Below are 27,019 nucleotides of genomic sequence, written 5' to 3' on the forward strand. Positions count from 1 at the left end.
CCTTTCTCTCTGCTCTGCCTTCCATGGTATCCCCATCTTCTGGGGCTGAGGGAGGAATCATTCCACCTGGGACAAGCTCCTGTGATGGATGCAACATGTGGTAAAGCCACTGGGGGAAGGGAGGCCCTCCTGCTTGTTCATTTCACTTAAACCACATGGCAGGATGTGGTTTAAGCAGAGTCCTGCAGGATGGGGGATGGATGCGAGATGCTAACAATCCCCCCACCCCTGCATTGCTGTGAGCGAACATTAGGGTAGCTTGCAGGGTTTTGTTCTAACAAGGGGTTGAAAAAAACGCATGTGTATTTGGTTAATGGCATTACTTCTTAGTAGGATTTATAACATGTTTAAGGGAATTCTCCAGAGGGTTGGCTTACATTGGGTTGGGATATGCCTCTTCTGCCAGGTCATTGCTGGTGTATGGGAAAGTGTCCTAAACCTCTCCTCCCTTTTTGGTAGGTAATAATCCCTCTCTTGGACCTTTCAAGGATTAAATGAGATGTGGTGGGTAAAACATTAGTTAGTATGGTAACCCCCAAATTATTGCTAATGTAGTTGCTAATGTGGTTTGGAGATTAAGGGGATTTGATCTGTAGCTTTTTGTCCCCACCTGCTGAGCTGCCTGGGTTACATGTCATACAGCTCAAGTTCTGAGCCCAGTGAAATGAGAAAGATGTAATATTCATTCCTCCGCCCTTTTGGGCACAAGGCTTCCGGGTTTGTAGGGAGCCTCAGGCATTTGGAGTTCAAGATCTGTTTGCTTTATGTCCCTTTGGGATATGGAGGTGAGAGGGGGCTGCTTCCTACCTGGAACATGGATCCTGCTAGAAACCTACACAACCAAAGAAGTTGCCCCTCAGGCCCCACAAAGCAGCAGGGGGCCCTCACCTGTCAGGGGTTCCAGGACTGCTATTGACTCTCAGGGGCACAGGAGGGATGGTCCACAGGGAGAAAGAGCTTGGAATGGGACAGAGGTGAGCTGGAATAGCAGGGCCTGGTGTGTAATGATGTGCTCTGAAAACTTCAGAACATCTCATTGGGTGGTTGGTGGACCCCATCTGGTCCCCTGCTCCTGGTAAGAACAAAGGCCTGGAGAAGTGCTAGGACCTGCTGGAGGAGGCCAAGTGCCCTCACCTGATCAGGTGTAGGAAGCCTGGGATCATGCTTGGCTCTTTAAGAGCCAGGGGACCTATGTGAGATAGGTGCACAGGCCCTGCTGTGCTTGCCAGGAAGCCCTGAGAAAAACTTGGTGTCTGAAAACTGTGGGAATGTCAGGAAAAGTCAGGTAGAGTGTGGCAGTTGTCACCACCAGGGCTGGTGTCTTCCTCTTCTCTCCCTAAGGTGGCCATTTCAGCCTTACTGTGCCTTTGCAAGGAGGTCAGGGTGACAGGTTTGCAGATCCTTTGGGCACAAACAGTCATTCAGCTATCAGCTATTGTGTTTACTTTTAGATTTGATTTTGTTTTGTTCTTTTTTTTTTTTTTCCTGAAATCAGTACAGATGTAGTTTAATATGGGAAGACTTGGAGTGGTCTCTGGGAGGTATTGAGTACCCTGTCTCTGAAGGACTGCAATACTTATCTGGGATAATATGGATAGGGCAGGCAGCATGTGAGTTTTGTGCTTCATGGACTGACAGCAACTCCTTCCATCTATTGATTAAAAAGGGGGGCGGATAGGTTGTAGATCAGTGGTAGAACGCTTGTCTAGCACATGTGAGACACTGGGTCCAATCCTCAGCACATTAAATAAATAAATAATATAAAAGTATTGTTTCCATCTACAACTAAAAAATGTTTTTTTTTTTAAAGCATGACTCTAATATTACATGTGAACCTGTCACGGTTTTAATTCATTAAATAAGGGAGTTGGTAAGATTAACAATTCAAAGGAGGAATCACAATGAATCATAAATCCATATGTAGTAAAAGTGTTGAAATTGCCTTTTTTTTCAGGAAAGGAAGCAGTTGAATCTCTTCGGGAGATATGTACATCTATTGACAATAACTCTGCAACATAAAGAGTTGTAGAATAGCTCAAAGGCAGTGAAGATCTAGAATCGAGATCAGATAAATGGGAAAGTGTGCCCCAAACAATGCATAGGTTTCCACTGAAGACACTCAGAATGTTTTTTACTTATTCCCAATTTCCTTCTACCTCTTGTCCCTCTAGAGCTTACTTTTAAAATAGAACCAGGCAGGTCATCGAAAGGAACCAGTAGCTCACAGTGATAAGAGGTGCTTGAGGATTAGAACACCTAGCTGCCCCAGCCAAGAGCCAACCACTATGGGAAGCATCCTGGGGGTTCTTTCAGCATGAATGGCTGGCTCAGGCCATGTCTGCCACCTGCAAAGCTCAGTCTGCAAATCTGCTTATTTTTTTGTTTAAACGAAGGAGGGGAAAACCCAACTTTTTATTTTCTTTTTTAAATAAAAAGATGGGGTCTTGCTTTGTTGCCCAGGCTGGCCTCAAACCCTGGGCTCAAGTGATATTCCTCCATCAGCTCATGAATAGTTGGGACTACAAAGTTTGAGCCACTGTGCCCAGCTGCAAACCTGATTTACATTTGCTTCTTGACCCACTGCTGCAGACACCTCAATTGCTGCATCCCAAATTGCTTAACATGTTTTCTCTTCCCCCAAGCCTACATTGCACCCACACTGCAACCAGCCCTTGTCCTCTGTATCTCAGCCGAGCACCCCACCATTTATCAGTGACTAAATGCAGGAATATGGTATCATCTGGGCTATGACAATGAAACTGACTGACTCCTCTGTAGTCAGTAGGCATCTATCCTAAAAGTTAAACACCATCTAGCCAAGTGATGCTGAATGCTTCACTCCCTGGAGTATCCACCATGACAGATTTCAGTATCATTTACCCCATTTTTGTCTGAATGATTCCTGAGACTCCCCTTGTTTGTAATGCATGCATATAGGTGCATTTGATTTTTGTTTTCTTATTTATTTAAGTATTAGGGATGGAACCCAGGGGTGCTGTACCACTGAGCTACATCCCCAGCCCTTCTTATTTTGAGACAGGGTTTTGCTGAAATTGTTGAGGCTGGCCTCACACTTGGGGTCCTCCTGCTTCTGCCCAAGAAGCTGAGATTGCAGGTGTGTGCCACCATGCCCAGAACAAAGTAAGGTGTGTTTACTTTTCTCTCTGAATCTTGAAGAGATTCCTGAAAGATATAGGGGTGAGAGGACTTTGGTCATGTAGAAGGAAACCTGTGATGGATATTTTAAATAATAGGAGTGTGGGGGTCCCCAGCCCCTAGCTGCTGAATTCTCCCCTCTTTCCTCCCTGCGAAACAGTTCTTAGAACTGGCAAAGACATGCATTTTAATGTCACAATTTTGATCTTTTTAAAAAATTCCTACAACCTCCCTGTGTTTGTCAGTTTCTATCACTAAAGTGAAATACTTGAGATAAGTGACTTATAAAGAGAAAATGTTTATTTTGGCTTACATTTTGGAGGCTTCCAGTTCAAGATTGATTGGTCCATTACTTTGAGCCTTTAGAGAGGTAGAATATCACAGCAGGAGTCTTGGCAGAGCAAAACTGCTCACCCTATGGCCAAAAAGGAAAAGAAAGAAGATGAGGCTGGGGTCTCACAGTACCCCTTGGAGGGTCATCCCCAATGACCTGAGGATCTCTCATAGGGTCTCCCCTCCTTTGAAGGCCCACAGCACCTCCCAATAACACCATCTTTGGGACCAACGACTTGGTGTATGTGGGAGTTGTGGTTCTGGGGATGGAACCCTGGGCCTCTACCCAAGTGTTCTACCACTGAACCACACTCCCAGCCCCAGGAACATGCCTTTAACACATGGACTTTTGGGGACATTCAACATCCAAACTAAGCATCCTATCCCCTTACCTTAAGGTCATACCAGAATAGGTGCCAGCCACGGCCTTGAGGAAGCAATACGGGTGAATGTTCACTGTGGTCTTCAGGAGTAAGGTTGAAATTGGGGCATGTAGGTCCATAAGCCTTTTTTCTGCTATGAAAATGCAACAGTCTGATGATGACCTCAGAAAATCTGCAGTGGGGCCAAGGCTGCAGGTGGGGGCTGGGAGAGAACTATTTTCTCCATTATAGTTAAGAGGAAACAGACTCAGACCAAGGAACTTGCCAGATGGCTGGGAAGTAACATAGCTTAGATTACAGCTAGGATTCCCACTTTAAGGACCGTTGTCCCTCCCTCTGATGACACTAATTCACAGGACACAGGTGTGTATGCAGTTATGGGCAGATGTGTGTACTCATGTAGTACAGTGCAAAAGCCAGGAACTACAATCCTTTTCTTTAGAAAAATGGGAATAGTACAATCATTCCAATACTAGCTTATGAGTTAGGGCAGTGGTTCTCAAAGTATGATCCCCAGGTCAGCAATTACAGCATCACCACCAGATCTTCTCAAAATGCAGCTTCTATGCACCGCCCTTCCCCAAGTATATGGAGTCAGATACTCTGGGAGAGGGCCAGTGTTCTGTTTCAATCAGCTCTTAAGTGATTTTAATGCATACTAAAGTTTGAGAACTGTTTTATAAGGGAAGAATCAGAATAGAGTAACCACTGTAACAACATCCCCTGAATTTTGGTGACTTTGAAAAAGAAACGCTTGTTTCTTGTGTATGTCACATTCCCTAGTGGCTTCTGGGGGTTAGGGTGGGGAATACTATGCTCCATACAGCCTCTCAGGGATCCAGTCTCTTTTAGTCTTATGGCTCTATCTCCTAGAGCCCCTTGGAGTTGTCTCTAGTCAAATGGTGGCTGAGGCAAGGGTGAGGACCAGGGAGGAGGATCTTGGGAGCTAGACCCAGATGGGAGTATATTGTGTTCACATTCCATTGGCCAGAACTTGAGCCAGTTAACTACAGGAGCCTGGCAGAGATCGAGGAGTAAGAAGGGAGGTCAGACATTGGACACCAATGTTCTGTGCCCCAAGTCACAGTTTAAGGAAATAAAGATGAACTGAATTTTCTGACTTCCTAAATCCCTTTTTGTAGGAATATGGGGCCCAGACTAAGGTTGGGGCTGGTTTGCCTCATAGCCTCTGCTCAGCCTTCTCTACTTTACAGAGTGCCCTGAAAGCAGTTTGACTTCTCAAGTTCTGGGCAGGAGAGTGGGCTGTGTCCGGACTGGAGGGCAGACAGCACACTGAACAAGAGTGGAACATGGGAGGGCAGGAGCCATTCTTGGCTTGGTGAGACCTGCCTTTAGTCCTTCTTGTTAGCAGCTGTTCGACCCTAGTCTTGATTTCCTCAAATATAAACTTGAGATAATAAAATTGCTAGTTTCATAATCTTGTTCTGAGAATTAAATGAGGAATTTAAAAAGGAAGCCCTTGACACAGACCCTTCTGCCACACAGACATATTGTTGATAGTTCTTCCCTGGCTGTTCCACTGAGCAGGACATGGAGGATGGGGGCCACTGGGCTCTCCTGGTGCCTTGGAACCTGGCAGCAGGGGCTCACTCTAGTTCTCAGCCACTTGCAGGACAAGGATGGCTTCTCACTTCTGGTCAGGATGGCTAACGCTGGGCTTGAGGTTTGTACGTGACTTGCCTGCAGCTGAGTGGGGCAGCAGGGAGGGCCAGCAGACTGCTTCATGTTTACTAGGACCCAAGGGACCAGGGCAGCCTTGGTGGGAGGCTGTTCATAGTGTTGACCATCTAGAGCAGCAGAGTTCCAGCCTGCCCTTGGAATTCACAAGTATGCACTAAGACTTGGTGTCTGGTAAACCAGTGCTGAGTGGCCTCTGGAGAGGGATCAGGTGAACAGTGTTTTCTTATGAGGAGGATGAGGTTTCCAGGAGAGATTTATGGGGCAAGGATGCAGGTCAGTGTTGGTCCTTTGTCTGGGTCAGCTGGTGGTGGAAAGGTGGCAGCCATCTCAATGCTCCCTCCACCCTGTGGACCCAGAGCTTCCTACTCCATTAGCCTGTGAACAGAAGATTTAGCTTCTCTAGAAACTGTCCCTTCATTGTGTCATAGCTTCTGTCCATGAAGCAAAGAAGGAAGGCCTGGGACACTGCATAGCTCTAAGAGCGTACATTGAACAATCATGTAGAAGTCTTGGAGTTTTGCTCACTATAGAAAACTGGTGACATGGCTGGATTTGGGGGCCTGAGAAGACTTCTTGTGGGAATCAGGCCATCAAAAGGGCCCAGGTTCTTCCCATTTGTGGTCTCATGTCCTGCCCATCTCTATAGCATCCATGACAAGACAAATGGAGACAGAGGCAAACCACTGGGGTGGTCAGGAGATACTGGCTGTAGTAGTTTAAAACTCTAACTCCAGGTTAAGCAAAATGGGGTTTTACAAAGGCCCACACTCCCAAGAAAGACAGGGGCACATTCATAGACTCAGAGAAGAACCAGGGCGGGGTAGGCAGGGGCTTTGAACCTGCTAGGGAGATCTTCCCATTGGCTCCTCTGCTATCTTTACAGGTTGGTCCTACTTCCTTCTGCTACATACAGACCTTAATCTTACAGGGAGACTTGAGTATCAGCAGCCCCAAGTTAGTAATTTGGTAGAAAATAAGCTCATTATCCCCCATGTTTGTATATCAATCCCAGACCCAATACCTGTCCAGCTCGTAAGTCCCCTTTAAAGCCAGGAATATGGGGAGGCTCTCTAGGCAGAGGAATTAACTTCCACAATGCACTCCCCCACCTAATATTATTTTGGTTCACCAAATTAATGAGGAACCAAGCCCCAGATTAAGAAGCATACAAACAGAACTCATGTTGTTACCCAGTATGTGCCTGGCTGGCTCATACAGGGCCTATCTGTTTAACATGGAGCCCTGACTGCTTACCCAGGCACAGATGAGGAAACTGAACCATGAAAACAAGGCCTGTCTGGGAGCTCACTGGGCTGGTAATGTTGAGTGTGGAGTGACACAGGTCTAGTTGGCTACTAGAACTGTGCTGTTGGAATCAGTGTGTGTGTTTGTGTGGTGTGTGTGTGTGTGTGTGTGTGTGTGGTAGTTTTTTGTTGTTTGTTTGTTCACAAACGTCACCATGGGTGTTCTGCCCTTTAGAGATATTTGTATGTCACCAGTTTTCTATGGTGAGCACAACTCCAAGACTTCTCCATGATTTCTGCTGACCACTTTCCTAGAAGCCCATGTACCCCAAAACACAGAGATCACTTCTCTTTAGTGATCTCTGTTTATCCCCACCTTTGTCTTACAGAATTGGATAAAATTCATTTTTAAAATAATAAAGATGTCACAGCAAGCATTTTGTGAATTAAATCACATTGATGAAGATTTGGGGCAGGTTGGACTGCAACCCAGGTTAGATGACTCCCTCTCTCTCTTCTTCCCCTGCCTTCTCTCAAGCTCACAATCCCTAGTTCACTAGCATTAATTCCAAATCTAACAAGGTATCCAGAAGGGAGGGGCTTCTTCCTTTTTTTCTCATATTTTTAATTGGAGCATTATAATTGTACATAAAAATGGGATTTTTGTTCCATGTTCATACATGCACACAATATAACTGGCCTCCTACCTTTAATAGATCACAATTGTACTCCTTCGAAAGGAATGGGGCTTGTACTGTTCTTTGTCTTGATATATAAGACTGAGGCTGTATTACATACATCCAATCTCAGTTTACCTGCTTTCCCCTTGACCAACACATCTTGAGCAACCTCTTTATACTAATGTTATCCTCAACTTCAGTTCCAATGGCTGCACTGCATTTTATCCCATAGATGTGCCATGATTTATTCAGCTAAACATTTTATTGAACACATTACTTATTCTGAAATTTCCACTATGACAAATGTCACAGTAATGATCCTTACATATGTCATAAGATCCCCGCCCCCACAGTGAGGATGTGAGCATTGAGGAGTATAATACTGGCAGTATAGAGTTCAATATTCCTCAGTATTGGGGGAGTTGGTTTCATCTATTCATTCTTTTTTCTTTCTTGGTGCTGAGAATCCAACCCAGGACCTCCCACATGCTAGGCAAGCACTCTACCCACTGATCTACACCCCTGGCCCCTCATCTATTCATTCTTCTGTTTAACTTGGGAATCATTTTATCAATCCTCTCTCCTAATTTCCTTTCATGTTTGAAGTGATATTAAGTCCATAAATTAATTTGAGATAGTATTAGTTATGTATTGCTGCATAGCAAATTATCCTCCAATTTAGCAGCTCATAAACCACACACATGCCTTTCATAACCATTTTAAGGGTTAGGAATATAATAGCAGCTTAGTTGAGTGGTTCTGGCTCCACATCTCTCATGAGATGGTAATGAAACTGTTGACCAGGTGGAGATTTCTCCCGAGCAGAGCTGGAGGATCCTCTTCCAACCTCACTAGTGACTGGCAGGAGGTCTCAGTTCTGCCCATGGGCCTCACAGCATGGTTTCCTGAGTGCATGATGAGAGCTGAGAGCCTGGTCAAGTGTCTGATAGAAGGCATACTCCCTTCTGGCACGGGTGTGAAATCCAGGAGGTAGGGATCTTTGAGAACCATTTTCGCCGATTAGCTGATACGGAGATTAATTGGACATTTTTTCAATATTGGTTCTTTTCTGATTGTGAATGTCTTGTGTTCCTAGACCAACTTAAAGCCTACATATTCTCCCAGTAAAAAGGTCTACTTTTCCTTACAGGTCCCCACGTTGTTAAGTTCATTCCCGGTATTTCATATGTCTGGTTCCTCTAGTGAGCAGGATCTTATTTAATACATCATTTTTTTCTCCCTCCCTCATTAAATCATTATTTTATTTTATTCAAAAATATACCTCATTTTTTTCTAAGTAGTTGCTGCACCAATGCAGGAACACTATTGATACTTATGTCCATGATGACATAAGTATCATCATGGTGGTGACAAGCAGAAACTACTGTTGACTTTCACTGAGCCCTTGGATTGCAAAATATATCGAGTAAGATAAGTAAGTACTCTTAGGAGCAGCTTCCCAAGTGATGATGCTCCAGGGAAGGTGGACAGATTGTAAGAAGGGCCTTCCTGTAGCTGATTCTTCCATGGTAACTTTGCCCAGGCTCAGCTATAGCTGAAATGAGAGGGTCCTCTGGCCATCACTGACCCTGCCTGTGAGGGACTGTGGGACATGCTGGGGAAGCCAAAGCAGGTGGCTTGTGACAAGGCTATCCATTCACCTAATGTAGCCCATGACTCCTAGGTCTAAGTGTCCAGCATCTTTCTGCAGAGCCCTGCTCTGGATGGCTCCCCAGCATCTGCATAGGCTCTGCCAGTTCCACCTGGAAGGTTCCTTCTTCATTCATTTTCTATAGATACTTACCAGGCATTGCTATGTGCCAAGGAGCATTCTATATCAGTGACGAACTGGAAGGAAGCACTTGCCCTTGGAGTGCTTATTATCTAGGAGGGAGAGAGAGAGACAGAAATATTATTGCCAAATAAATAAGTAAAATGGTAGTTTACAGAGCAGAGGAAGGGAGGGGTCATCAGGAGGATAGGGGAGCTAAAAGTTTAGAATTTGGTAACTGAGCCAAATGAGGTCTAGACAGAGGGATGAGCCATTGTGAGGCCCTGAGGAGGCAGATGTCCAGTGTATTTGCTGTCCAGTGTGAGGCCAGCAGGCTGTATCCAGTGACCAGGTGCAAAGGGTGGGTGGTGCCATATGAGGGGTGGTATGAAGCTGGGCAGATTATGAAGGGCCTGTGGTCCCGTGAGAACTTGGGTTTTGAGTAGAGGAATGACATGCTCTGATTTAATTTTAAGAGGATTTTAGTAGAAGCAGAGATTCTGGATAAGACTCTGGGATCCCCAATTCTACTCTTATCTGATCCCTTAACAATGCCTGTGTAGCCCTTTATTCCCTCTCCCCTGGATCTAGCCAGCATTTGGTGGCTGTTTTCCCTGCTTCCTGTTTTTCTAGCACCCTTTCCACACCAGTGACAAAGCTGTTTCAGAAATGTCCCAAAGCCCTTCTGCTGCTTAGGAACCTGAGGTGATATGATGGTTTGTCCACCCTGACTTCCTGGCATAGAGAGGTCTGACTATGCCTGTGGTCCTTCTCTGGGGCTGGGTCCCCTGCTGATCCCCGGAGGGAGGTTGGTGTTAATAGATCACATTTTAGGACTTTTGAAGTACATTTGATTTCAGTCATGTGAGTTACATAAGTGTATGCTAATCATGCTATAAAATCCAGAAAAAGTTAAAGTGGTCCCTCCCCATTCCAAGATGAAACAATGCTAAACAATTAGATGTAAAATCATTTGTATTTTTCCTTTGTTTACACAAAAGTAGTCAGAATTTCTATTTTGTTATTTTCTCTCCCGTTCCATGTTCAAACATGGACTTTAAAAAATGGATTGTCCTATGCACAGAATCCTACACGTTGCCTTTCCATTTCATCTGCCTTGGACCTTTCCCCCTCGTTAAGACAAATCGATCCCACTCTGTGACTGGAGCATACAGTTTTATAGTGGGCGACCCCTGAACTCACCAGGGACTTTCAGGTGGTTTCCAGTCACTTGCACAATAGCATTGCATGCGCGTATCTCCTGGCGCCTGAAGGAATTGCGTTAGCCTGCAAAAATAAATGCATCACATGGCTAATGAGAAATGAAAACAGAATACAGCCTGTTGAAAGGCTGCAGGAAACCTGGTCTGAGAACCGCGGGGTTCCCTCTCTGCTTGTCTTGTCTCCTGTTATCTGAGGAGCCCAACAGTGCCCAATTCGGCCGCCAGAGGGCGCGCCATGCCAGGCCGAGCCTGAGCAGCGGGCGAAAGCCAGGTGGGAGGTGGCGCCCAGGACTGCCCAGAGGCCCCCACCACTTGTTACCGAAACCCGATCCATCCCGCAGAGCGTCTGCGATCCGCCTTTCGGTCACGTCCCTGGGATTCGGTGTCTCCTGGCCTCCTGCCCCACTGACCTGGGATTGCCAGGGAGCACCCCTCCCACCAGCGAGGTCTGTTCTATTGCACAAGACGGGGAGCCAGCCAGGGTCATCCTCATCTGTTACCACTACAAGGACGACACCATCATCACCCAGCCAGAGGACAGGACCTCATGCCCATTCCCACACCCAGCCGGCTGGTGCTGCTGCTCTGAACAGCTTTCTCTTTGGCCCTGTGCCCTTTCTTGTCCCATGCCTCTGGGGAGCCAAGGAAGAAAGACACTGCCTGTAGGAGGCCAGCTCCCTTGGTTGCCTTCCTCCCCTGGTCTTCTCTCTGGACTTTGAGCTGCCCCCAGCCCAACCACAATTAAGGGCAGGAAGGTCAGAGCAAGAGGGGGCTGGGGATCCTCAGTCAAGAACCAAAGGGAACCATATCCCCTAGAGGAGTCAAAACTGAGGTAGGGAAAGGAAAGAAGAGGTCAGGGCAGGATCCACAGCCACAGCTCATCCAGGTGGTTGGAACACCTGGGTGGAGGTTCCCAGAAGGTCTGGGTCACATTGGGACAAGCTGTCTGTTCCTGGGAAGGGGCTCCAGACAGTATTTCTTTTGACCTAGTGGGCTTCAAGCTGGTTGAAACCTGCTTAGTCCTTGCATTTGTGTGGGTTAACCTTGCCGAGGGAGCTCACTTGCCACCGTGTTCCATCGCTCAGATGTGCGATCCACCTTGAGTCCTAAGGGAAGAGAAGGGGACACAAAGGTCACCAATCCAACCAAGCCACAATGCCAAATCATATTTGTTTGCTTATTTTCTCCTGGTGGGGTTACATTTTTTTAAACCATCAACAAGAAGTTAGATTTGAAAATTGGGTTGAGTCCAACTACAGCACTTTATTGGTTGGGTTGCCGCAGGCAAGTCGCTTACTTTCTCTGAATCCCATTTCCTTATCCGAATAAAAGGGCAGTTAACTGTAAGTACCTCTAAGCATTGTTTTTTTGGGGAGGGGGGGGGGCTTTGGTCTCAGCAAAAGCAGTTTCACCCACCCTCACAGCCAAACAGAGGTGGTTTCCCTCCAAGCAGAAGGCGCTATCATCTTGCCCTTCCCTGCCCAGGTGCCTCAGATCAGGGCATGAAGAGGAGGCAGCTTCATATTCTTCCTATTTGGTGAATTCCAGACAACAAGAAGATCAACATCAACCATCCCATTGGGCCCTGGGGGGGGGTTGTCTCTCAGCACACACCCAGTTTGAGTTTCCTAATGGGGAAAGGGGAAAGAAAATCTGGCTTTCTTCTTTCTTGGAACTCCATGACAGTACTCCTTTTGGTGTTCTCTGTTGATACCATTTCATGTCCCTCCTTGGCTACAATATTGATAAGAGGAAAGATCTTTCCTCGCCCAATGCGAAGTTTTAAAAGCATTACCTCAGTCTGCCAAATGTCCTGGAAAGGAGAGGGCTGGCAGTGGTGGAGCAGGTAGATAGATGGTGGGGCTGAGGAGCCCAGAAGTTCCTGGCTGGCTCTTTTGGCCTCTTTTTAAAATTGGCCCCCAATATAGGGAGTTAGTAGGCAAAGCTGCCTCCTCCTTTCTCTTATCTGCAGAGGAGAGATCAGTTCTCCGGCTGGCCAGGGCAGTGTCATTGATACAGCTGGTGTCATCGTTACCTTCCACTGACAGATCACTCGACACCTACTGGCCCAGGCAGGGCTGGGCCTGGGCCTTGCCCAGCTGAGCTAGACCTTGGACTGTCCCTGTTTTTCCAGAAGTCGAGGTGAGTCCAAGACACAGGTGCTGCTGGGATACAGTGCTTGGTGACCCAACAGAGGGACTCAATTTCTCCTGGTGGCTGCTTTCCCTTTCAGGGTCCCAGAGGCTTCTTTGGTTCCTGCTACTTGGTCCCCTGCTGTCCTGGGGAGAGGAGATACGCTCATCACTGGCTGGGAGCTGAGGCAGAGTGATGCTGCTGCACAGAGAAGGGGCACTGAGAGTGGCGCCTGAGTAAGGCCAGGGCTGAAGAGTGGCTTGGGACATTCTGCCTGGCTGCTCTGGTCAGCTGCCCTTCTGGTGTGTGCATCGCAGGTGGCACCATGCTGCAGCAGATCCTGCACGACATGTACATAGACCCTGAGCTCCTTGCTGAGCTCAGCGATGTGCAGAAGCACATCCTCTTCTACAAGATGAGAGAGGAGCAGCTGAGGCGCTGGAGGGAGCGGGAGGCCTGGGAGGCCCTATCCCAGGGGGACGGCCTCCGGCCCCCGAAGGTCAAGCGAGGTATGTGGCTGGGCATTCACCAGTTCCAGGAGGGTGGAAAAGTCAGTGAGGCTAACCTGGGCTCTTCTGCAAGATGTGCACTGGTATGATGAGGGTTGAGGGCTTAGAACCCTTATGCTGTGGTGTTTGGTCCCTTTAGCCTGAGCTTTTATCTTTAGACCAGGACTATAAGTTTAGACCACAGCAGAGGCTCTACAAAGTCCCTGAGAATGTGGACTTGATTTATCTTTTTGTAGAAAGTCCAGGTTCTGTGAAGTCACCCTGGGGATGTCAGATTAAGCTCAGGCATAGTTGGCAATTGCATGATGGAAGGAGGGCATGTACTTGACCTCATTGCTGGTTCAGGCCAGGGTGCAATGGAGACATGCAGTTTCTCTTTCCTTTGTGAGCATGGCTCAGTAGTTCCCAGCTTGGTCTTGTACTGCGCCTCTCTGTTTCCTCATACAAGGGGATGGTTTGGATTATGCCTGGAACTCTGCTGGGCGTCTGGAGAAAGGGTGTCAGGGAATATCACACACAATGAGTCACCAGCCCCAAATGGAAATAGTAACTACAGACAAGAAGGATGGGTGCTACCTTTCAGGTAGTTTATATGCAAAGTCATGTGCCAATCAAGCCCATGGATGGGTCCACCTGAATGAAGGAGATTGTTCAGGACCCCTGGGCTAGAATCTGCTGGGAATGGTCATTTATGTGCACTGCACTCATTTTATACTTTGCAGAGCTCATTGCCTTTCTTTTTCCCTTCTGTGACCCTCCACTTGGCCTCTGTACTATTCAGCCAGTGAAGTGAAGTTTTGATCTGTTTTAAAGTCTTCAATTCCAGCTGTTTCAGGGCTGTTTCAGGCCTGGGCATACAGGCGTCTTGGGGCTCTAGCTTCCGCCTTTCACTCCAGCCTCACTGATGGCCCTTCCCCAATTTGCACCAGGATGTAGTTTAAGATGTGCTCACTCCTGCTCTGGTCTTTGCACATGTGCTTCTTACTATTGGGAATGAGCTCCTGCCTTCATCCACTTGAAAGACTCCGTCAGAACCTGTCTTGTCCTCGGAGTCTTTGGGGATGCCCTCCAGCATAGGAAGTACTTGTCCCTATGTAGTTGATGGGCATGCAAGACTTACCCCAGCCCTTGCATTTGCCACACTGTCATTGTCATTCATCATCTGCTTGCCTGGCTCTCAGTAGACTCAAAGGCACTGGAGCGTGAAGCCATACTCCATTCTGCCCTTCTCCCTTGGGCCTACCACTGAGCAGGTTGGTATACAGTGTTAAATCTCTATTTTGAAAAAGACACAGCAGGACCCTGAGGGGGCAGATTGTGGCAGAGTGTGACTTGGCTCACTAGTGGCTGTATCACTAGCTGGCAAAAATGACCAGTCACCTTTCCAGTCCCATCCGACCTGTGCCTCGAGGCCTCACATGTGTCTGGTGGCTCCTTTGGGAGGAAGACAGATGCCCCAAAATTTTAACTGCAAAAATATTTATATGGAGATTTGTCTTACATTGACATCTGCATTCTCATGTATAAATTATACATTAAACTCATATGGGTTTCTGGAGCAGAAGATTCTTTTCTAGGTTATTAATTTTCAGATTTATAAGGAACGGAAAGAGGGGTGAACATGTTGAGGAATATGCATATCCTGGGTCAGGATCCATTTCGGATGCCAGCTTTGTGCTTCAGTCTTGTCCTTAGGAACTATCTGGGTAGGCCACCAGAAGCCTGGCTCTGTCCCTGGAGGACAAAGAGCTTTTTGTTGGAAGAGTCTGGGCTGCATGGTGCCCTCTTCATAACCTCATGGTGCAAAGATACTGTACCATGCCTGTGAGTTTTCTATTTGCCAGGTGCCTGCCCTACCCTTAGTCCTCCCATGTGGAGTGCAGGGCAAATTCCTGTGAATCCATTTCAGGAGGAGAACCTGATGCCCACAGAAAGGATGCATTGTATCCAAGTTTACCCAGCTGCTAAGAAATGGAGTCAAAACACACATCTTGTGACTTTGTTGTAGAGTCTAATGACTGATGCATGCTTTTTCTTTCATTTCTGAACTGGGGACTTGAATTAGATGAATAATCTAAGCTCACATTCACTTGTTCATCCATTCATTTATTTGTTTGTTTCTCCAGCATTATGAAGAGCTGGCTTTGGTGAACTGGACGGAGCTTTATTTCTCCTGATCTTAGGTGGATAGATCACAGGGAACACAGCCAGGAGCCAGGCCTGGTGCAGGGCAGCTGTGTGGTGGCTCCGGGCAGGAGCAGGAGAGGACAGTCTCCACCCACTGGATCTTTTCTCTTCCTTCCTGGTCCCTTTCCTCCTATTTATCCTGAAAGAGGCATCTGTAGTGCCTCTGGTGAGCTGTGTGCTGGCCTCTTGGGATCCTAAACACGATCTTGATGGGTCTTAGCCAGCTGGAATGATGCTGCATCTCCTCCTGGCCACTGTCCCCAGTCCTGCCTGTCCCCTTTGTTCTCCTCTCTCACCCTCTCTTTTCTGGGAACATTTCCCAGCTTCCAGTAGGCCTGACCTCACTGTTCTTAGGGCTCAGGTAACGCTCTGATGGCATTTGTAGGCAGTGTAGCACAGGGCAGGACAAGGCATGCTGTGTGCCTAAGAACTTGTCCACTATCAAATTGTGCCCAGTGAGACTGGGAATAAGCAGGGTGGCATGGATCATTCTAGTTCACAACACCTTGGGGCTTTATTGATCTTGGGACATATATTTGGAACCAACACATATAAGCTGGGGTGAAGGCTTAGAACTATACCATTAAAGCAAGGCAGGAGAGGAGATGGGGTCACAGCTGGGCATACCTCACTCCTCTAATCTTGTGGCACTTCTTTTCTATTTTCACTTTCCATTTTGGCATGAAGCTTTAGATGTTCTACCCAGTCATAGAAGACATAGGTCCTTAGCTTGGAAGATGGGGTATTTATCATGTTGATTATTTATCATATTTTGGATAAAGTTTGTTGTCCAGTGGGAAGTTGCATTTATACTGAGACTCTGGGAGATGCATTATGACATTATGTTCCTATTAAGACTTAAGCCAATCCCCTTCCCTACCCATGCAGCCTCCTCCAGCTTTGTTCCCATGTCCCTGCAAGAACTCCCAACTGCTTTGGGAATCAGAAACTTCACAGTCTTGTGGGTCACTTCTGCACTTGCTTAGTTATCTAGTTATCCCAGTTTCTCAGGGCTGGAGTGTTGTGGTCTTGGAGATAAGGAGTCAGGGCACATATTCACACTGCTCTGATAATATGGGAAGCTTTCCCAGCTGGACCTGTCAGCTCTGCCATGACTGATATTCTGCTAGTGTTAAATTGGTTCCTCTGTGACCACTGCCTCATCTTTCTGGATGTCCTCTGGGAGCCAGACAACTTTCCTTGACCTCCTTCCTGCTTTCTCCTTCAGTGTGGCTGAAATCAGCCACAGTGTGAAAGCCTGCACACTCAGGAGGTTGGCTTATTCTCACCACACAGCCAACCCTGAGGCAGAATCCTGCATCCCTCCCAGGTGGCTCTTTGGCCTGCATCTATTCCAGCCTGTGATGTGCTGGGTTTCCAGCTTCCATTACCTCCATACCTCACAGCAGGGTTCAAGATGACCTCCCACCTCCTGGTCCACCTCTCTGCCTGCTTGACCTGAGCAGCTCCCAGAGGCAGCCCCCAGCTGGGGCCAGAGGGAGTCACCCTCCTAGGCCTCCTTTATGTCTCAGCAGTTCCACTCCTGCCAATTCAATGGGAGTTTCATGAATGCAGAACTTCTCACTGGCCCTTATGTTTTCTAGGGACATCTAGTAACCATGGCAACTTCACCTGTTGAATCTAGGTCCTCCTGTGCTCAGCATGTGACTTTTCCAGGCACAGAAGTCCCAACCTTGAATGCTAACCCTGACTGGAGCATTCATAGTGTGACCATATTCTCAGGCGTCCCCCTGCCTCACACTCAGCCACCAAAGACCATTTGATATAATAAGTCTTGGGCATACCTCACTTCTCTGCCTGGTGGCTTCCATTGCACTTACAGAATGGTATCCACATATCTCTCCAATCCCCTTTGTGTCCCACTGTGTGGGAAGCCCCTTTTCCCAAACCCTCCCAAGGATGGTTCCTTTCTATCATTTTGCAATTACATGTTGAGTTCTTTACTGACGACCCACTCTCAAGGAGTCTCTCTGATCTCTCCATTACAACTCCCTCCCTAATGTTTGTCCTAGCACTTACCGCATCTGAAAATTATCTATTTTTATTTTAATTGTGGAAAACATAAGATAAAATTTACCATCTTAGCCATTTTAAAAATATGCAATTCAGTGGTTTTAAATGTATTCAAATGTTGTCCAGCATCACCACTGTCAAGTTCAGAACAAAAGGAAATCTTGCATCTATTGAGTGCTCCTCCCTCTCCTCTCCTCCCCTCAGCCTGGCAAACATTGTGTTTTCCATTCTGAGGATTCCTGCCTTCCCCTCCTCTGTGTCTTTCTCTCCCTCCTCTTCTTACTGTTTCTTTTTGCTAGTTTATGTTCTGTCTCCTCCATTTGCTTGAAGTCATCCCCAGACCATGGGTGTTTCTTGCATTGTTTAAGTTTCCATCCCCTCATCTAGAACAAGGCCTTGGGGTACAGTTGTAGCTTGTGTGGGTGAGCATAGGCCAAGAACCTTGTATGCATGGTGTGTCCAAAGGATGTAATTGAAGAACCAGGTCTTAAAAGATTTTTTTTTTAATATGGGCTATGTGCTACACCATGTGATTCCTCTTGTTGATCTTGAAATTCTTCAGTAAACATATATAAAGATTGACCATATAAACTTGTGCTTTGGGATTTGTTATAGAAGCTGATATATGAGACTATAATATACACATAGTGACAATTCTTTGTTATCTTTTCACTTAGAACTAATTTCATTTTCATTTCTTATTTTAGGATTTTGACTTAGATTTTTAGCTTCTTTTAAAATTCTCATTTACTTAGTGTGTATTTGTGTGTATCTCCTCCACCCTAGCCTTTTGATATCATTTTTTTTAAAAGAAGACTCTATTGGAAAATGTGTATTAAATACTATTTGCAATTTTAAGACTTATTTTGGTAAATGTTCTCAAACCTATTTTCTTTCTTTATCATCAGTAAAGAAAAGGGCTTTATGGTGGGCATGTGGCATAGTCACAGGGAATTACTGTAATCTGTTGATAACTGAAGGCATGGCCCATGGCCTGGGACCACCCTAGTTGTGACTATGTAGCTGGGTGTAGGGTGCCCGGCTGGTCAAGAGAGTGGATAAAGGAAGTCCCTGAGAGCCATGATGGGACTTGCTGTGTGGTCTGTTGGCAGTGTGACATGGAGAAAAGAACAGGTAGCCAGACCTTTCTGCTCTACCCACCTGGTCTGTGTAGTCCACTCTAGATGTACCATGTAGTAGGCGCTCCACTCAGGTGTGTGGCCTAGACATTGATGGGGACCCACTTTTGGCTCAGCATGGTGACATGTCTCAGCATCCTGGATGTGTCACTGTCCTCCTGCAGCACAGCCTTCATCTGTACTGGGGGAGGGTTTCTGTGACCCCCTCCCTTCATGGTGGCTGTGAGGATTGGATGGGCTAATGTGCAGTCCCTGAGGCCCGCCCTGTGTGCACGATACTGATGAAGGTCTTCTCATCCTTTCCAATCATTTTCTTCTTGCCACCCTAGGCCCAGTGGTGTGCTTTCTAGTGAACAGCTTCTCCTGACAAAGGGCACCAAGGCCACTGCTCCCCATCTTTAGCACCAGCTTTCAGAAGCCACAAAGCCCCAGACTTGCCAGGTGGGCAGCAAGAGGAACCAGGGCAGAGGCTTCTGTGAGGAGTTACGGAGTCATCCACAGTGACCAGGGTGATGGCTCTGGTGCCTGGTCAGTGCCATGTCCCTAGGGGTGAAGGTGCAGATTTTGTGGCTATAGAGGAGGATCAACCTTATGGGAGCCCTTGATTGTCCTCTGTATCTCTAAGCACAGAACTAGCAGCCTCAGGCAGCTGAGGGCTTTTGGTAGGAGGGGTCTCTAGGAAGCAGACTCAGATCTAGGGTGGTGGAGAGGGCAAGCAGAACAAGGCCTCAAAGCAACTGCTTCTTGGAAGGAAGGCGAGCTTAACCAAATGGAGACTTGTCTGCCCTTCAAGCACCTCCACTTGCCTAAGCCCTTCAGTGACTTGGAAGATGCATCCAGATGTATTTCATAAAAATAAAAACAGTGACTGATTAAAAGACATGCTATTATTTTATGTGCTACTAAGACATGAACAAGTAAATTGATCCATTGGTTATGAAACACATTCTGATTTCAGAGATGTTAAGTAAAATGTGTATCTTTGAATCAACCAGATAAGGAATTATCTACATTTTAGTTGAGCAAAAAGAACCTCAGAGGGTTCAGCAGCCTGCTGTAGGAAGCAAGTGGGAGATGGAGTTAGAATCTGAGTGCGATGCCGGGATTCAAGTTTCTGATTTCTCTGGCTGTGCCACACAGAGCTTTCCTCTTCATGGCTTTTCCCCTGATGAAAAAGACTCATCAAAGGTGACCAAGGACCAATACCCAACAACCAAAAAGCATAAAGGATTATAAAAAATAATAAAAGAAAATATAAGAGAATATTGGGGATAGTTGAGACTTTCTTAAAATACAAGAATAAAAAAAGAAAATTCAGAAAAACCTAACTAAACACAAAATCTGAATAAAACATGCCAAACCAAACTTCCCAAAAGGTCAAAACAGGAGATAAATGGGAAAAATATTTGCACCACACATAACAGGCAAGGTATTAGTATCCCCGCGAACAAGTTCTCTAAATCAATTAGGAAATAACAACCAACACCAGTAAAATGGAGAAAAGACATGAACAAGTAACTCATGGGGGTGGGGAGATTTCAGATCACAATGCTGATGTGAAAAGAGGTTCAACCTCATTAGTAAATCACATAAATGCAAATTAAAACAATGGGATTAGCAAGTCTTGTCAACATTTGATAGTCAACACTGTTCATGAGGGTATAGGGAGATACTGTTGCAGGGTTGAGGCCTTCTGGGAGATTGAGGCAGCATCAAGGCCCCCCAATGAAACACCAATTCTTGAAATCAAGTCAGAAAAATTTCAAACATGTCACTCAGAATAACAGGTATGAGTTTATTAGTGGGATAGGAAAGGGGAAAAGGGGACATTCTCAAGGGAGGGAGTGGATCCTTCTCAGAGAGGAAAGGATAGCACTGCATGTATATCTTGCCCTGGAGTTTTATAGGGGTTCTAGGGAATTTTCTAGAAAGTTCTCCTTAGGTCCACCTCTTGACTTTTGACTGACAGCAGGATAACATTAGACTTTCAAGTCCCCACTGTCATGACCACTCTAGGTCACTTTGGCCCATGCTGACAGGTTCTAAATGGAACCTATTCTTATAGATTTTATAATCTATAAAGGGAATTATCCTTATCTCCCTGAGTTCCAAGATCTGGTGTATAAAAGGGTCACAAAAGTCTCCACTTCAGGGTACCTTGTGTTCTTATTGGAATTATTTTGGGCCTGTATTTCTCCCGCAGATAGCAGGTAGTTTGCTGAGGAATGTAACATATCCTGTTCACTCAAACCAGGCAGGGTTTCAGGTAAAGTGCTTCTTGGAAAAGAAAGCACGTGGGTGTCAGCACAGTGAGCCCACTTTATAGAATTATTCCCTTAATCTCATGTCCCACCGCTTGCTTCTGTCTATCCCCTGTTAATGCTATTTTTCATACACGGTTTCCAGGGGAGATATAAAGAGGCAGGGAGTATTTGCCCCTTTCCATTTCTTCTGTAGGTTCCCCAAGAGCTGGGCCACATGGGCGCTAGTGGGCTTTCTACAATCATGATGAATACCTGTGATAATCAACTTAAAAAGAGGAAAGGTTTATTCTAGCTCCCATTTTTGTAGTTTTCAGCCAAGGTCTGTTGGCTCCATTACTTTGTATGGTGAGGAGGAGCCTCATGGTGTGTTGTGGAACAAAGCTGCTCCCCTCACAGTGGCTGGGAAGCAACAGGAGAGGAAGGGGGCGCGTGTTAGGATCCCAATATCCCCTTCAAGGGCACTCCTTCAATGATGGCAAGAGCTTGCACTAGGCCCCGCTGCTTACAGTTTTTATCACCTCCCAATAGTGCCAAGCTGGGGACTAAGCCTCTGACACACATGTCTTTAGGAGACATTTAAGGTCTAAACCAAAGCACATAGGGGTAAGGTGTTTCTTAGTGAGCTGGGGTTGCAATAGCGATTTAGCAGTCTAGATAGCTTAAATAACAAGTATTTATTCCTCATAGTTCTGGATCCTGGAAGACCCAGCTCAGAGTGCCAACATAGTTGGATTCTGGTGAGGGCCCTCTTCTGGTTGCAGATGGTTGGCATCTCCTTGTATCCTCTCATGGCAGAGAGACAGTGAGTTAGTTCTCTGGCCTCTTTTAAGGGTACTAATCCCACTTGTTAGAGCTCTACCCTTGTGACCTAATCACCCAAAGTCCACACCTCCTAATACTTGGGTTTAGTGTCAACATATGGATTCTGGGATTTCATTGCTGAGGAGTCTTAGGGAAGGAACAAAGGCCCATGTCCTGGATCACACAGCTGTCAGTGATCAATGGATCAGCAGGGAACTTGAGTTGCTGGGCACTTACCCTGTTCTTTCTTATTCTCCGTCTTTCTCCCAGCTGCTGCCCAAAGCCCAAGAACTGTTTGAACAGGACTGCATTTTGTTCAGTTCTGCACAGAGGGAGGCACCTGTCCTAAACCTGTGCAGGGACTCAGCTCGAGGGTGTTGGACTGAGCTGCCCGAGTTTTATTTCTCTCCTCTTGTCTCAGGGATGCTCATGCATCCTCCCTGCTTCCCTTTCTGGCCTGGAGGTCAGCAGGGGCAGTTCTGAGAAAGGCCACCATCTATTTATCTCTCAGTAACCTGACCTCAGGTCTCAACTCCAGCTTGGAGCCACTGGATTGAAGCTGAAGTAACAGCTTGCAGACGGCTCGGCTGCCTGTTCCTCTGCTCTCTCTCAGAATGGCTAGCATTTCTGCTCTCTAGGTTTTTCTCATGTAAGAATTAGCAAAGATTCCTATGGTTTTCCCTTTTGGAAATAGATTTTTTTTTTTTTTGCATTAGACTTTTAGTCTAAATTCCCTCCCCCTCCTCTTTTTCTTTCTCTCTCTCTTTTTAGTACTGGGGGTTGAATGTGGGGCCTTGCCTAGAACTGACCTACATTCATAGCCCAAGGTTGAAATTCTTTGGGTTCATTTTCACACCAATTTCCTTCACATCCTTTCAAAGTTACATAACCTTAGGCCTCATTTATTTTCCATCCTGTCATTTCACTGATGTATTTCATTTTCTGGCCACCTTAGTTGGGTTCTCACATTCAGACTTGGTGAGATGCTAAAGATTCAGGATGTCTAGTCTGTGCCTGAAGAATTTGAGCAATCCCCTCCTTTGACAAGCAGTTTATGCATTAGATGTTGTCCCAGATGAGAAAATTGGTCTGATAAGTAACAAAATGAAGACTCAGGTCCTGACCCCCTCTCTGTCACATTGATTCTGCTGGGTCCCAGATGGGGAGCTGGGTTGGAGTTAGAGTGTTGCAGATTCTCAACAATAATTACATCAGGTACTAAGATACACTCCTTCAAAAGGAGATGTGGCCTTGAGCTGGGGAGTCATTTTACAGTCACAATGTTGGAGAGAATGGTGGGATGATGGTTAAGTGTGGCTGAGTCCCGTGTCTGTGTCATACAGTAAGGACAGTGTGGAATGCAACAAAAAATAGCCTGACACTATTGAGAGTGTACCTTATGTCGAAACCCTGCTGGGCTTTTGCATTTGCCAGAGGAGTTGTATGTCACACTGCCTGGGTTAAATTTTGGCTCTGCCTACTCCCTAACTGTGGCTGTTTTCCACTTTGGCAAGATATTCTAGCCTCTGTGTAAACTGAGATGATGATAGTACCTATATCCCAGATTTGTGGGGAAGATGAAATGAGATGGTCCCAGTGAAGTCTGACATGTTGTAAATACTTGACAAACATTAGCGTTAGCACATTTCTTATGTGCCTGGCTGAGTTCTTTTCTGTTTCTCCAGATTTAAATTCACAAATAGAACAAAAGGCACTTAGGTTAAGAGAACCCACCAGCTGTTGGGTCAGCCACCTCCCTTGAAGGATTCTCTGAAGGTTCCTTACAATTAGATATGGTCCTACCCTTAGGAGCAGGTGCTGGTCCACAGTATCTCCTGATTCCTGACTGTTCTGAAATTCTGTCACTTCATCACCAGCTAGTATTAACACATGCATCAGTCTAGGTTCTCTAGAGAAACAGAACCAAAAGGATATGTGTTCATATAATTTATTTTTAGGAATTGGCTCATGTTTGTGGGACTGGCAAATCCTAAATCCATAGGGTGGGCCAGGAGGCTGAAAATTGAAGCAGGATTTCTATTTTACAGTCTCTTCTTCTTGTAGAAGCCTTAATTTTTCACTATTAAGGCTTTGGAGGGAATGACACCCACCCCCACATTAAGGAGACTCATCTGCTTTAAAGTTAACTGACTATAAATGTTCATTACATCCAAAAGATACCTTCACAGCAATGCTAAGACTAGTGTACCAAACATCTGGGCACCATAGCCTAGCAAGGCTGACATATACTATTCACCAACACAGCATGTAATTAATTTCACCCACATGTAGGAAACACCTACTGTGTGCAGTGTGCATCTATTGTAATAGGTACCAGCGGTCTGTTCATTAGACTTCCATGGTTCAGCTAGGTTGCTGGTATTTCAATAAGGACATGCCAGAGAAAGGAGGTACTTCCAAGCAATCTTTGAGAATGTGAAAACAAGCACAGCATGGAATTAGAAAGCTGTCTGCAGTCAGAGTCGTTTTTCTCCCCTGCCACTCATTTGTGCTTCTCTCTGCACACTTGCTCCTAAGGACTAGCTCCTGATGCTATTCATCCGCAAACATGGCCCCCTCTTAATGTATTCCAGGTCTTAATCACATGGCCTTCCATCTCCAAGATCCAGTACCAAATATGACACTCATGCCTTTGCATCTCAGTGTATTCCATTTCATGGGAGTCTGGTTGTCTCAGCTGTGGTCCACATCTGTAAGCAAAGAGGCTCATGGAGATAGTTGGGCTGCTGCTTTTCAGAGTTATGAGCTGTGAAAGGTAGAGCTAGAAGGGAAGTTGGATATACTGGGTAAACTGTTAATATCTCTGCTGAGGGTGAACCATCTTGTCCTTCTTAGCCTAGGACCTTCCTTTTTATAAAATAAAAAGGCTTACATCTTGGAAACCAACTTGTCTCCAGGCAAACTTGGACTGTTGGTCATCCCATCCATTAAACACATCTGAATAGAAACTTCAGAAGACAAAGTGGGTTTCAGGAGCAGGAGACTTGATGCCATATAAATGCGGAGAAGGAATCAAATAGAAGGAAATATTCTTGGGTTATTCCTGGACTCACTGCCCCTGCATCTGGGTTTTAAAGGAAAATCTGGTAAACCAGCATGGTACAACTTGGGCTTCCCAGCATTTTCAAGTGGAAAGTGACTTTTTAATTGGAGGGAAAGCTGAATATATATGCATACATTATCTTTCTCATTCCTCGACAGCTTGAATATGGATATATTTATGATGCAAAGTAAGAGTCAAATTCATTTTTTTTGCATGTGAATGCAAAATATATTATTTCCCAGTATTATTTGTTGAGAAAAAATTATTCTTAATTAAATTGCCTTGGCATGGTTCATATGTTGATCATATATGTATATATGGGTCTGTTTCATTATATTTATTTCTCTACTTACACAAATATCACATTAGCTATAGCTTTCTAGCAAGTCCTGAAACTGTGGCTTTGTTGTAAATCTTGTCAACAAATTGTGCAAGTCATTCAAGTTTGTTCTTTTTCAATATTGTTTTGTCTACTCTAGGTCCACCTAAGTTTTAGAATCAGATTGCCAAATTTGTGTAAATAGCTTTTCCAATCCATAAAAAGGTATTTTGTTCTGCTTCTTAAAGTTTTTAGTTTCTCTCAGCAATGTTTTATAGATTAGGGAACAAATTTTGTTAATACCTCATAGTAGTTCTTATTTTTTGATACTTCTGTAAATGACATTTTAAAAATTAATTTTAATTGTCTATTGCTAAAATATAGAAACACAATGTATGTTTTTCATTAGTGCATTATAGTTAAACATAATGGTGGGTCATTTTGACATACATATAAGTGCATATCACAAAACTTGCTTCATTTCCATCCCAAGTATTTCTGCTTCCCCCCCTTTTCCCGCTGATCCCCTTCCTTGACTCTACTATTTATTTATTTATATTGGTGCATTATAGTTATACATAAAAGTTGAATTCATTGTAATATATTCATACATATACATAGCATAGTTTGGTCGATTTCATTCTGCAGGGCAATTGATTTTTGTGTACTGATGTAATATGCTGTGACCATGTTAATATCACTCATTAGTTTGAATAGCTTTTTTTTGTAGTTTTTTTGAGATTTTTATATGTAATTTGTCATAAAACAAAGACAGATATATTTCTTTCTTTCCAATACATACATCTTTTATGATCTTTTTCTTGCCTCACTGCACCAGTTAAGATCTTCAGTCCAGTATTAGATGTGGTGAGAGCTAACAACATTGCTTTGTTCCCAGTCATTAAGGGTAAATAGTTAATTTTTGATCCTTGAATATAATGTTAGATCCAGGATTTTTATAGATGCATTTTATCAGGACGAGGAGCTCCTTCTCTATTTCTAGTTTGCTAAGAATGTTTATTAGGAATGGATTTTAGTTTTGTCAGATGTTCTTTTCAAGTACTGAAATGATTGTAGTTCTTTTTCTTTTTCTTCTCTTTTTTGCCCTTGCAGATATTATTAATTACTTTCTTTGATTATTAAATGTTGAACTAACCTTGAATCCCTGTGGTAAACTATATGGTTATGATAAATTATTATTTCTATATAAGTCTAAATTCAATTTGCTAATACTTTATTAAGTTTTTTATTAATCTATGTGTCCAGGCTTTCATTATGGGTAGATTTGAAAGTACAAGTTGAAGTTATTTTGTAGACCGAGCTATTCAGAGGATGCATTTCTTCTTTGGTGAGCTTTGGTACATCTTGCATCTTTTAAAGAATTTATTTCATCTAAGTTATCAACTTACTATCATGAAGTTTTTAAGTTTAAGTTTTTCTTATTTTCTGTATTTTAGAAAGTATAGAAACTTAGACCATTGGTTTGAGCTCCTTTATTCTCTCCTCTTCCTCCTCCTTCTTCTGACTGAACTCAGAGGTGCTTTACCACTGAGTTACATCCCTAACCCTTTTTATTTTTATTTTGATAAAGGGTCTCAGTTAGTTGCTTAGGGCCTCACTAATTTGCTGAGGGCTTCCTTGAACTTGGATCCTCCTGCCTCAGTCTCCTAAGTTGCTGTATTTATAAGCATTTACAACTGCATCTGGCTCTTCATTCTGAATAAAAGCACTTGATGCTAGAATTTTCTCCCAATGCACTGTGTCAACCAAATCTCATAGATTATTATGTGTTATATTTTAATTTAAAATATTTTCTAATTCACTTTGTGATTCCTTTTTTTATTCATGGGTTATTTAGAATTGTGCTGCTTAATTTCTGAATGTTTGAAGGAATTTTTTCTAGATATTCTTCTGTTATGTATTTCTATATCAATTCCATTGTGGTGAGAGAACAGTATATGCATGATTTCAAACATGGACATTTGGGTTGTTTCCACTTTGGGGGTTATATGAATAATGCTTCTGTGAACATTTATGCATAAGGTTTTTGTGTACACATAAGTTTTCTTTTCTCTTGG

General features: G+C 44.7%; 1 protein-coding gene across 3 annotated transcripts in view; it reads left to right on the forward strand.

Moving 5' to 3' along the window:
- The first annotated feature begins 12,949 nt into the window (after positions 1-12,949).
- Sh2d4b (SH2 domain containing 4B) overlaps positions 12,950-27,019 on the forward strand; it is an 83,617-nt gene continuing 69,547 nt past the window's right edge. For 2 of the 3 annotated variants that reach the window (XM_077799245.1, XM_026406670.1), the window contains exons 1-2: positions 12,950-13,133; positions 14,384-14,386. In XM_077799245.1, coding sequence (XP_077655371.1) covers positions 12,950-13,133; positions 14,384-14,386 — 187 coding nt within the window. The remainder of the gene's footprint in view (positions 13,134-14,383; positions 14,387-27,019) is intronic. The other variant, XM_077799243.1, reaches the window with a different exon arrangement.

This window comes from Urocitellus parryii, chromosome 5 (assembly GCF_045843805.1).
Source record: "Urocitellus parryii isolate mUroPar1 chromosome 5, mUroPar1.hap1, whole genome shotgun sequence".
Taxonomy (NCBI): Eukaryota; Metazoa; Chordata; class Mammalia; order Rodentia; family Sciuridae; genus Urocitellus; species Urocitellus parryii.